This window comes from Aythya ferina, assembly GCF_964211825.1.
Source record: "Aythya ferina genome assembly, chromosome: 8".
Classification (NCBI taxonomy): domain Eukaryota; kingdom Metazoa; phylum Chordata; class Aves; order Anseriformes; family Anatidae; genus Aythya; species Aythya ferina.
In genome coordinates, this window is record NC_140304.1 from 1,820,362 (window position 1) to 1,832,786 (window position 12,425).

General features: G+C 36.0%; 1 protein-coding gene across 1 annotated transcript in view; it reads right to left on the reverse strand.

The window, feature by feature from the left end:
• The window catches only part of HFM1 (helicase for meiosis 1), a 39,748-nt gene that overhangs the window by 25,167 nt on the left and 2,156 nt on the right, over positions 1–12,425 (reverse strand). Inside the window, exons 2-11 of the mRNA XM_084527508.1 lie at positions 11,933–12,031; positions 11,332–11,486; positions 9,694–10,015; positions 8,381–8,643; positions 7,445–7,492; positions 4,764–4,834; positions 3,415–3,547; positions 1,123–1,274; positions 622–699; positions 329–490 (exon numbers count right to left, since the gene is read on the reverse strand). Of these exons, the coding sequence (XP_084383634.1) occupies positions 329–490; positions 622–699; positions 1,123–1,274; positions 3,415–3,547; positions 4,764–4,834; positions 7,445–7,492; positions 8,381–8,643; positions 9,694–10,015; positions 11,332–11,486; positions 11,933–12,003 (1,455 nt within the window). The 5' untranslated portion in view covers positions 12,004–12,031. The remainder of the gene's footprint in view (positions 1–328; positions 491–621; positions 700–1,122; positions 1,275–3,414; positions 3,548–4,763; positions 4,835–7,444; positions 7,493–8,380; positions 8,644–9,693; positions 10,016–11,331; positions 11,487–11,932; positions 12,032–12,425) is intronic.

Sequence of the window (12,425 nt, forward strand, 5' to 3'; positions counted from 1 at the left end):
TTTAGCATGAAAACCAGTGGAAGTTCTACTTTCTACTGAACCATTTTACTTTGGATTGAAATCTCAAGTCCATTTAGATTTATATTAAAGACAAAAATCATAGAAATCTGAAACAGAAGCATAGCCATACTTAGCTGATAGTTTCCTATGGTTGAAGGTCATTTATTAAGTTAACATCAACCACAAAGCTGCAATTATCTGACAGCTTCAAAATGACAACTTTGGTATCTATTGATATTTATTTAGAACTCTACTTTTTTTTTTCTTTTCTTTTTTTTAATAAAATGCAACTATATTAATTAAAATACTATTAAAATATAAATCTTACATCTTCAGCATTTGGGATTGTTGCGGAAACAGCTACAAATCTCAAGGGAGGAACAACGTCATGATTCTCTGAAAGACGCCAAAGAGAAGACTGAATAGTCCTCATCCGACTGACTACAACTTCTAATGTTGCACCACGGCTTTCATCCTTTATAACATGCACCTATTAGGAATTTTAAAACATTTGCAAAATATTTCTTGAGTAATACTCTATACATGTGTTAAATAAATGTTTTATTTTCTAACACATCTTCAGGAACAAAAATAGCATATAAAAATCATTATTTTTCTTGCCTCATCAATGAGAAACAGTCGTACAAGCTGAACTATAGAGTTGTCTCTCCACCTTCTAGTCATGCTATCCCATTTTTCCTACAAGATAAAAAAAGACAGGAGGAGAAAAATCTTTGAAAGGCCAGCGTATGTCAGAGCTATCTCTGACATAGCATATCAGAGCATATCTCTGCATGACAGGACATGCAGGCATAACTAAACTTTAATAAATCTTTAAATTAAATCAGTTAAATCAAGCAAATGTATGTTTCATCTGACACATTATTACATGCTGTTTACATGAACCAGAAGCATGCACAACAATTTGTAGGCAAGTACAAAGATCATAAAATTGTTCTGCAACTCACTACTCATTAGTTCTCATTAGTACTCATAAATTCTGCAAATCAGTACTCACTACAAAAAAATAAATATCAGATGTGACAACATACAATCAGACCAGTAATGTCCGCTTTTTCTAGCGGTTTTGTTTTGTTTTTAAGAATTTGGACTGAAACCTACAGGTGTAGTGATAATAATGTGAGCACGATGTATTTCAAATAAGTCATCCATCACTGTATCTCCCGTCAGTTCCTTACAGTTGAGTCCTATAGGTCCAAATTTTTCTTTCCAGTCATGATAACGCTGACTGCATAGAGCTTTTACTGGAGCCACTAAAAACAACACAAAATGATCAGTTACGTCACAAACACCAAATCTTCAACTGTATTGCTAAAAATGCTAAATGCAGATGTCTTCTTGCATTTAATTCTTCAATTTTCAGCTTTGCTCCCCAAACCATAACATTCATAATTGGATGATTATCCTGTCCCTTATGTATAGATCAACTTTGAGCTTTGGGCCACGGTTCTTCCCTATCAGCAATTGGAAACAGAACCCTTTAATTAAGGTTATTTATGCCCTCTCTTAATCCTGACTTTTTCTTCAGTTCCATATGGAAACAATAAGCACTCAGTTATCAAAAGGTTTTCTCACAGACATACGAAACCACAGGAAATAGATCTTTTTAATGAAAGATCATACAAATACCAACCTTTTTCCTATTTAGAATGATATGAGCGCTCTGTATTCAAAGACAATGAGGGGTTATAAATGAGAAACCATTCACAAGCAGGCGACAGAATAGTAGAAGAAACAAAAAACTATCTAAACCATGTGTACAGTTAAGTGTAGTCAGTGTCATACCAGCTAACATGGGAGGTAGGAGCAATGCTGGTCCTGATGAATGGACTCCTAAAACAATCTACTTTTTTTTCCCCCCTCCCCCCCCCCTCTGGCCTGTAGATACATACTATACTTGTGCAGATGGAGGTTAATTTCTAGAAGACAGAAGTTATTCTCTACAAGGACTGATACTAGCAACACATGAAAGTCTATACTGGATAGGTAATCTATTGGAAAATGCAGCAATTTATGTTAAAAAAAAAAAAAAAGTGATCTACCAGTGATCTGAAAACAGCAGTAATAAAATAGATCTTGTAGTTATGGCTACTTAAAGCCACTGGAATATGATCCATTTCTGTTGTCAGCTGACAACTGATCCACAAGATGAAGCGATTTGAAGAACCAGTTTCTGCTACAGAAAAAAAGGTGTAAAACCTCATAAGATTACCAGTGGCCTATACAGAAGCAGAAATCACTAGCTTCAGAAAACTGATAAAAATAGCAGCAAGTTCATAAAATTGCAAGAGTAATTTTCTATTAGCGATGAGGCAGAATGCAAGAAAGTAGTAATTGCCCCCTAAAATTCAGCCACCAATCCTTAGCATGTTAAAGCTATTGGTTATCAGCCCTAATTTACAGAACTACCACACCCTAATTCACATACATTGGGCCACAGACAAACTGGCTACTGGATAATCCTCCAGCAGTACATACTCTGATTAACGCCTCCGTTCCAATATTCACAAAAACAGGCATATCTTGTTCTTCATCGTTGTTGTACTAGGAAAGGTCAGCAGATCTAATTCCACCAGCACATAAATACTCCCTTACTGAAAATTCTAACCAGCTGATTAGCATCACTTCTACCAATACAATTAAAAGTCTTAGAGCACACTGAAGTGCTTAGAGAAACTACAGTATGTGTCTGTTTATAAAAAAATCTGTTTACAATACACAGTAAACTCTGTGTCAACACTAGCATTATTGTAAGGATTTTAACTCACTGAAATTAAAAAAAGACGACAAACAAAGCTGAAACATTTGTAAAATAAAGATTAAACATTAATAGCAAGTCTAACAAATATATCACTGTATGAATTAACTAACATAGGGACAAAACTACCCATCTCATCTGCTTTACATGATACGAATGTAGCTCTCCAGGAAGAAAAAGAGTAATGGTCTACAGATGTGACTATCTTTAAGTATTTTCGTTAGTTTATATACAGATCAATTAAAACTCATGAAGACCATGGCTCTGTTGCCTTTGAACTAGTAGACAGAAAGCAACAGCATGAAACCTTGCCAGATAAACAAATGTTGAAAAAAGTGATTCTTTTATCAGAGAAAATGACACGTACACAAAAGATATTGCTTCAGCTCAGGCTCTGACGAGAATTTGTTTTAGTTTCCTTTGTTTCTCTTTTTTTCAGGTATATCTTGCTTTCTCAGAGGATAAACTCTTTACAATATTTTTATTTGTCTAGGCAGTGATGGCCACTACAATTATACAGTGCTGTTACTTAAGTAGTTTCAGTATTATTTAAACAATCGATCCAGATCTCCGTGCTTACAGAATGACATCTTCTACTGTTGTCATCAAAATGATTAAAGCTGCATAATACTTACTGTAAACAATTTTAATATTTAACCAAGGCATTGGGGCTTCCATAAGTAATCTGGTAATAGCTAGTTCAAACATCACAGTTTTTCCAGAGCCAGTTGGAGCACAAATCACAAAATTTCTATCTGTGTAAAGAAGCTAGGAAGGAATGGCATAGAAGTAAATGCAACGCAGCTATTCATTGTACCTATCCATACATTGTAAAAACATTTTCTAGGTAAAAAAGACACAAAATACACTGATAGCTGGTAGTTCTTTAATTAATTTTGTATTAGATGTGGACTTTAAATTACAACAAGAGAAAGAATGTCTTTTGCTATGCAACTGTCATGGAAACGTAAATGAGTGACACTAACAACACTGCTAAACAATTGTTTGCAGGAATTACCACTGTTCTTTCTCTATAGTTCCATTTCTTCAATGCTGACACATACACACAAAAATCGATGATATATGCATATGAAATCTTTGCTGATTTTTGTTAAATAATCATTTGTAACATTCACAAACAGAGAAATTTTAAAAAGCTGAATCTTTCCAGCTCAACAATAAAAAAGGCATGACCATTATCTTTTTAATATGATGACTTTTCTTTCCAACTTCATCTCTTATATGTAAGTGATAGGCAAACCTTGTCCTTCCTTGTACTTTGCAAACAAGTTTATATTTAGAAGTACTAAAACATAAGTCACTCAATTTTTTCCCCAAAATGATTGCCCTGACAACTCTGTTCATAGAATAACAGAAAACCACTGCTGTAAGCAAAATTTACTGTTGTTATAGTTACTAAAAAAAAAAAAAAAAAAAGTAATGCAAGATTATTTTACATATGATGTATATATATGATGTATATATATATATATGATGTATATATATATATATATATTATATATGATGTATAATCCTCACTGATGAGACTCTGATTTCCCCTCTCTCTGCAAAACCCGTAACACAATCTTCCTCAAATTGGTTAATTTCGAAATCAGTTTGGGGTTTTAAAGAAAAAGTATAGTTGATAAAAAGAAAGGATGGACAAATACCACTTTTCTAAAAGAACACCCTTCTCTAAAGATCTGCTTAATTTTCCTTTGAAAATAATTTAGGATACTGGCAATCTGTATGTGTAAGTATACTTGTCATTCACAACTTCACACAAATGCATTTGAGAAACACATTTTAAGAAGTTCTTCTCATCTCTCTGCTATGCTCAATTCTGCTTATCTATTCCAGGAAGAGACTTGAAATATATTGTACTTTTCTAACCCCTTTTAAGTTCTAAAGTTTCATTTACATTTGCACAATGTATTTATCTACACAGTACTACTTGCAGCTGCAGCAAACATTTCATACTTACGTCATCCAAAGCTTTAGACTGTGCATAGTTAAAATATGGAAACTCCTTAAAAATACTTCTAAATTGGGTCGCTTCAGAGCATTAAGGAAGTGAAAACAGAATCACAGAGTCACATAATTGTAAAGGTTGGAAGAGACCTCAAGATCACGGAGTCCAACCTCTGACCTAACACTAACAAGTTCTCCACTAAACCCTATCACTAAGCTCTACATCTAAACGTCTTTTAAAGACCTCCAGGGATGGTGACTCCACCACTTCCCTGGGCAGCCCATTCCAATGCCTCACAACCCTCTCAGTAAAGAAGTTCTTCCTAATATTCAACCTAAAACACCCCTGGCGCAACTTTAGCCCGTTCCCCCTCGTCCTGTCACCAGGCACGTGGCAGAATAGACCAACCCCACCTCACTACAGCCTCCTTTAAGGTACCTATAGAGAGCGAAAAGGTCACCCCTGAGCTTCCTCTTCTCCAGGCTGAACAACCCCAGCTCCCTCAGCCGCTCATCGTATGACTTGTCCTCCAGACCCCTCACCAGCTTCGTTGCCCTTCTCTGGACAATCTCTAGCACCTCGATGTCCTTCTTGTAGTGAGGGGCCCAAAACTGAACACAGTACTCGAGGTGCAGCCTCACCAGAGCTGAGTACAGGGGGACAATCACTTCCCTAGACCTGCTGGTCACACTGCTTCTTATACAAGCCAGGATGCTGTTGGCCTTCTTGGCCACCTGAGCACACTGCTGGCTCATATTCAGCCGACTATCCACCAATACTCCCAGGTCCTTCTCTGCCAGGCAGCTTTCCAACCACTCATCTCCCAGCCTGTAGCTCTGCTTGGGGTTCTAGCACCCCTGGTACAGGACCCAGCACTTGGCCTTGTTGAACTTCATACAGTTGGCCTCAGCCCATCGGTGCAGCCTATCCAGATCCTCCTGCAGAGCCTTCCTGCCCTCGAGCAGATCGACACACGTACCTAACTTGGTGTCATCTGCGAACTTACTGAGGGTGCACTCGATCCCCTCATGCAGATCATTGATAAAGATATTAAAGAGGACTGGCCCCAGTACTGAGCCCTGGGGGACGCCACTAGTGACCGGCCTCCAGCTGAATTTGACTCCATTCACCATGACTCTTTGGACCTGGCTATCCAGACAGTTTTTAACCAACAAAGTGTACACTAGTCCAAGCCATGAGCAGACAGTTTCTTGAGGAGAATGCTGTGGGAAACAGTGTCAAAAGCCTTGCTGAAGTCAAGGTAGACCACATCCACAGCCTTTCCCTCATCCACCAGGCATGTCACTTTGTCATACAAGGAGATCAGTTTCATCAAGCAGGACCTGCCTTTCATAAACCCATGCTGACTGGGCCTGATCACCTGCTTGCCCTGGAAGTGCCGCATGATGACAGTCAAGATAATCTGCTCCATGAGCATTATAAAATTTCTTTTAGAACTGTGAAATACATCTCTACCTTGCAATTTAAATGCCAATTTAAAAAACATGCTACAAACTTTAATTGATAAAAGCTTGTCAAAAAAATACCAGAAAGTAACTTATTAAATGATTTAATATCTTCATTTGATTCTTGGTGTGCCAAATATTGCACTTCATTGAAAAAACAAAACAAACCACTCCCTATTTGAGAGGTCTCAGGACTATACCATGAATTGAGAACCTTCTCCCTGGAATAAGTTGCATGGAACAGCATACAATTATGACATGTGAAAGCATTTGAAGGAGCAAGCAGAGCACTGCTGTTAACATATCTGAAGTGCCAATTGCCACATTATATTTGTAATATAACACATTCAACAGCGTAATATTGTTTACCCAGTTGTAACAGTAGTAAAGAAATTCACCTACAATCTCTTAATGCTGATAGTGCTATTAAAGGTATTTTCAACTGCAAATATTGTGTATTTTCCATATTTTCCAGACAAAAGCATTTTTATCTAAAATACAAGTAAGAGTAAAGAGAGCATTGTTTCCTTACGATCCAAACAAATGAGATTATCCTTGTCTGGACTTGCACTGAAGCCACACAAGCAGACTAATTGCAACCATCCAATCAGGCTATGGATGCAAACACAGTCGAATGTAACACCAACAGTCACAAAAACAATGAACAGCTGAGGCCTTAAAAAGTTGTTGTGTTCATTTTAAAAGACTCAAAAAAAAAAAAAAAAAAAAAGAGTAATACAAGAAAATAATGAAATAAAACCAGAAAAAAAGTAAAGGTGAGCAAGGATTTTTTAAAAAGGCTTCTCTAAAATTATCCCTCTAAATAAATGACCCACTTTCAAAAAGAGGAACTTTATCTGCAATTGGCAACATCAGAACAACTGAGTTCTTACTTGTTTTGGAAATTATGTCAATTCTTACCAAACTAAAAATTTTAAATTTTACATTTTAAAAATAAGTAATTTTGAGGATAAAATATACATGTTTGAAATAAGAATAAGTTTGCTTGGTGATGAATGATCTATTTATAAGTTATTCTATTTTCATTCTAGCTTTGGATGTCCCAGGCATAAATTCCCATTCAACTCCCAGCATTACGTTACAATTCAAAACTATTACAGTATAATGCATGAGTTCCTATGGCTACAAACTAGCCACTATAATTTTGTAAATGTAAGAGTCATGGTAATAAATTCAATAAATCAGATACAGCAAATAAAAGGATACGTATTTCTGTAACAGCCCTCAACATTTCCAAATTTCTTCCTGTTGTTCCTAAAAGAAATTAAAGTTTATAAAAATAGTTTTAATTGTTCTCAACCAATATCCATGAAAAATATCTTCCTAACTCTAAGCTGTGCATTCTGTGAGGAGCTACAAGGCTGCAGCAAAGCAGAGTTGATAAAGGAGCTGACAGGACAGGAAGGACATAGGTTTGTTATTTGAAAGGATCATGTTGGTGGCCCTTTGTTGAACTCACTCCAGTTTCAGAATGTCTTGCTTGTACCAGAGGCCCAAAATGCCTCTTAATACAGTACCTAGACATCTGAGAAGTGTAGTAAAAGTTATGCAAACTGAACACAGCTCTTGAGGTGCAGCTTTATCAGAGCTGAATAGACCAGGACACTCTCGGCCTTCATTACTGCTGGGGCAGCTGCTGGCTCACATTTGTTTTGTTTGCCAGGCCCCAGATACTTTTCCACCTGAATTTCTAAAAAAAGTATTCAATCACTTAATCAAAATTCTCACCACTTTCCTCCATTTTTCCTATTTAATCTAGAAAAATACAAGTGTGAGCAACATGACTAATAAACAATCAATTTTTAATGTAGATGAGACTATCCACTGTATCGAAGGACCAGGCTGCTCCTTTTCAAATTGTTTAGGAACAGACTTGGAGTGACACTTTTAAAAAAGGTCCAAGACTTAGTGCTTTGGAAAATGTAACTCTTCTTCATAAATTGTTTACACAGCACATATTAAGCAACAACACATTTAAGTTCCTTAGAACTGTAATATCATTTATCTATATTTAATCAATTATCTTAATTTGAGCTGGCAGAAAAAGGTTCTTCACTCTTTACCTTGATCAGTGGAGTGTTTTTTTTTGTTGTTTGTTTGTTTGTTTTTGTTTTGTTTTTTGAACAGAGCAATAATAATTACCTGTCTTATCCAGAATCCTTGAAGCACTAGGAAGCGATTTTATTTGAAATCCTACTTTAGATGCAATGTTCCCATCATTTACCCCATGTAGGGTAAAATCTGAGTCTGTAGTTATTGGAGTATGATGCTTTATTCTCCACACATCTTTTCTCGCTTCTGTCATGATTTCACTTGTATTAAGGTAAGTATCAACTTGTTTCATATCCACTGAACTATCTTTAAATTTTGTATTTTTATACATACAATCAGACAGTTTAAATAAGCTGCAAAAGATGCAGGATCTTTATTACTTTGTTGTATGCTACATAGTTTCTCTAATATTTGAAAAATATACATATTTATATAAGAAACACAACCAGTAAGATACAATCATAAGAAAAGTTTGGAAATAATTTTAGTTGATCTGTCTGACACTCTTCTACCCAAAGAAGACTCCTTTCAATACACATTTTAACTTTACTTAAAAAGGGGAAGAGGGGGAAGAGGGGGAAGAGGGGGAAGAGGGGGAAGAGGGGGAAGAGGGGGAAGAGGGGGAAGAGGGGGAAGAGGGGGAAGAGGGGGAAGAGGGGGAAGAGGGGGAAGAGGGGGAAGAGGGGGAAGAGGGGGAAGAGGGGGAAGAGGGGGAAGAGGGGGAAGAGGGGGAAGAGGGGGAAGAGGGGGAAGAGGGGGAAGAGGGGGAAGAGGGGGAAGAGGGGGAAGAGGGGGAAGAGGGGGAAGAGGGGGAAGAGGGGGAAGAGGGGGAAGAGGGGGAAGAGAAACAACTCCCTGTCCAGATGGGCTCTGAATCCCAATAGAAGATTAACTGTCAATCACTGCATAATTAAAAACAATAGAGACGTACAAGTTCTGAAGACCGAGAAGAGCTGTGCATAGAAGAGAAGTTAATCTGTAAAACCTCATCTTTCAGGCAGCACTGAAATTACATTGAGAACTGCCCAAGGTATTCCCGGTTGGCTGACCTCTGCTCTGAAAAGCACGTGATCTCAGTCTTCTCGCTTTTTACCAAGTACATAAAGAACTCCAAATGGTATTTTGAAGAACCTGTATTATTTATTGATTTATTAAAAAATTATATATATAAAAAAATCTCATCCTTACCTTTCTCGTAAAAGAGGTTGAACTCAGGAGACATTTATTACACTACTACAATATTGTCAAAAGCAAACATCTTATTTCTTTACGGTGAAAAGACTTAGTGTCTGGAGCCCTGTTAAAGTACTGAAGGATCAAAACCTCTGCATTTGACAAATACACCTAAAACAATAATACAATTCCGACAGTTGATGATTTATCAGAATTGACTAGATGCATACCTTTTTCTTAATGTGGAATGGGCACTCTCATCATCACCATTTTCTGGAATATTAATTAAGATTTTACTCTGTGAAAAATTTGCATCAGGTTGCTGACAAATCCCCGTTCCTCTTTTATACTTATCTTGGTCAGGAGAGAGAAACAATGAAACCTTTTTTAGATTTTCATGCTGAAAATTTATTTTCTCTCTTTCTCCTACACTTAGTTGGAGCATTTCTTTTTCAGAGACTATGCCAAAATGAACAGATGCTGGAGATTTATCATTTACATCCTCAGTGTTACTCTTGCATTGTTGTATAAACTTCTGGTGCTTTATCCCTCCTATGATAGACAATAAATTATTATTTCTATTAATATTCACTCACATTCATATACATACTCATTTCATTAAACATCTTCCACATAGATTTGTTGTAGCCAAATTCACATATATTACCCGAACTTATTCTCCTATCTTATTGCAAGAACTTTACATTTTATGACCAGTGGACCAGTGCTGACAAGTGCAATACATATCTTGTCAATTAGAAAGTTATAAAAATAGGACTGCTTTCTCTGTTAATTATACAAAGTAATGGAGCAAAGCTATTCCTCAGAACTACACAGTAGATTAAAATTACTTCTAGACAACAGTCACAATTCCTAATGAAGTCAGTGACAGTCAGTTTCATAGTCATCTTAGCTACTGGTTGTGATTTGTAGGGTTAGTTCTGACTAGGATCAGTATCCTGATCTGACTAGCCATACAAGCAAGAGGCAACAGCAGAAATGAGCAATTGGAAGCAGCTGTATTAAACAGCCTTCACTTAAATTTGGTAATCTTTTAACCATATTCTTACGGTTCAGAGTACGTATAAAATTCATTAAGAAAAATACAGTTCATCACCATCCTCTGTTAATTTCAGTGTTATATGTCTAGAAACTTAAAATTACAGTGGCCTGTTTGGTGCTTTCCACAAACATCAAAAAGTTTACTTGAATAAGTAGTTCTTGATGGGATTTGCTCTTGCATATAGTAAGAAAAAAAAAAACACAACTCTATTTTAATACTATAATACCTAAAGAGAGAATATTGTAAATCAGCACAGCAGCTAAGAAATGCAGAAATCTAGTTGACAGTGATAAAGCAATGACATGCTTTAAAAAAAAATCCTTAAGGTTATTATGAATATTTAGATGGATGGCATACTGCACTTAGCGGCAATGAATGACAACCTCCAAATTTTGCCTCCTGAACAGCAATTTAGAGGGGAGGAGAAGGAAGTTAGGTCCATATAGACTCTCTATGTCTTGATGGGAAACAGGTCATCAGGAGCACATGCTGCACTATGTTCTTGCAGTCGCTTCTCATCTTTCCATCAATCATCATAGCACACATTGGAGTAGCCAAAATTTTGTCCATACTGCATATGCTGCCCACTTCTGCACGGTGACCTTGTAGCCTTAAAATGCCCAAAGAGGACAGCTAATATTCCAAACCTTTTCTATGAACAAAACCATCACTCTGAACTAAAATATATTATTTGTCTATATTCATATATATACTTCATATTTCACAGCACTAAAATAAAGAGGAGGAATTATCTATCAAGCTAATTATTTGTCAAGTCATGCAGAAAGAACGTCATATATTTTACCCATATGATTGCTGGCTGTGTTTTTTTCCAGCTTCCTCTGCAACTCATTTTTTTTCAGTTCCCTCTGTAACTCCTCTGCTGCTGGAATTTCACCAATAACCGGAGCAGGTGCAATATACCACATGTTTGACTCTTCTTTTTCTAGATCTCTCTCTCTAATATAAAAATGCAAGGTACGATCATTCTTTAAGGCTCTCCACATCTAGCTTAAAATTACTAGTCATAAACAACCTACTGTTTCTCCTGCTTAAATAATAAAAAAATAATAATAATTAAAAATAATAATAATAAAAAAGAACAACAAAAAAAGCTGGTTAATTAGTGTGATTTTTAATCTTTTAATCACAGTAAATTTAAGATGCAAAACTTCTGCTAATCCATATTTCTTATAGCCAGAAGATACACCTGCATTATTCAAACCTCAATATACTTAAAAATGTATATTTCAAAATATGGGTTGGGAACTAGGAAACTTCTAGCCCCAAATGTCTATTAAGAGATAGAAAAGGGAAAAGGAAACAACAACAAAAAAGTTGTAAAATGATTCACAGTCTGAAAGTACTTGGGAAACAATTATATATATTTAACAGTAAAGATTTACCTTTTTTTTGCATCTGGTCTTTCATAAAATAAATTATCCAATGAAAAGACCGTGTCAGAAGAGTTAAACATTTTTAAATCAAATATCAAGTCTTTTAGTCTGTAAAAGACAGCACAAAAACTGTGAAAATGAAATGCCTAGAATTGGACCTGTATAACGAACATAAAGCTCATCAGCGATACAAGTGCCAGTATTTCTTTTCCAGACTTATTCTTGCTTTTAGGGCTCTTGACTGTACCCTTAATGATGCTTCCTAAAGCAAATCTCTCTCATGATAAAATACGGATCCTATTAACTATGACAAAAAAATCCTTCAGGACAGCACTGTAAAAAACCTATATATTACCATGATATGTCAGGAGGGAAAAAAATGTGTAATACTGAAGATTCAGATAGAGATGGTGTTAAATTACTTCATTTCTAAGAATAATGTTGAAATTTGTTTAAACATCTTCAGACTATATTTTCTTTTCTCAAATCGTTTCCATTTTGA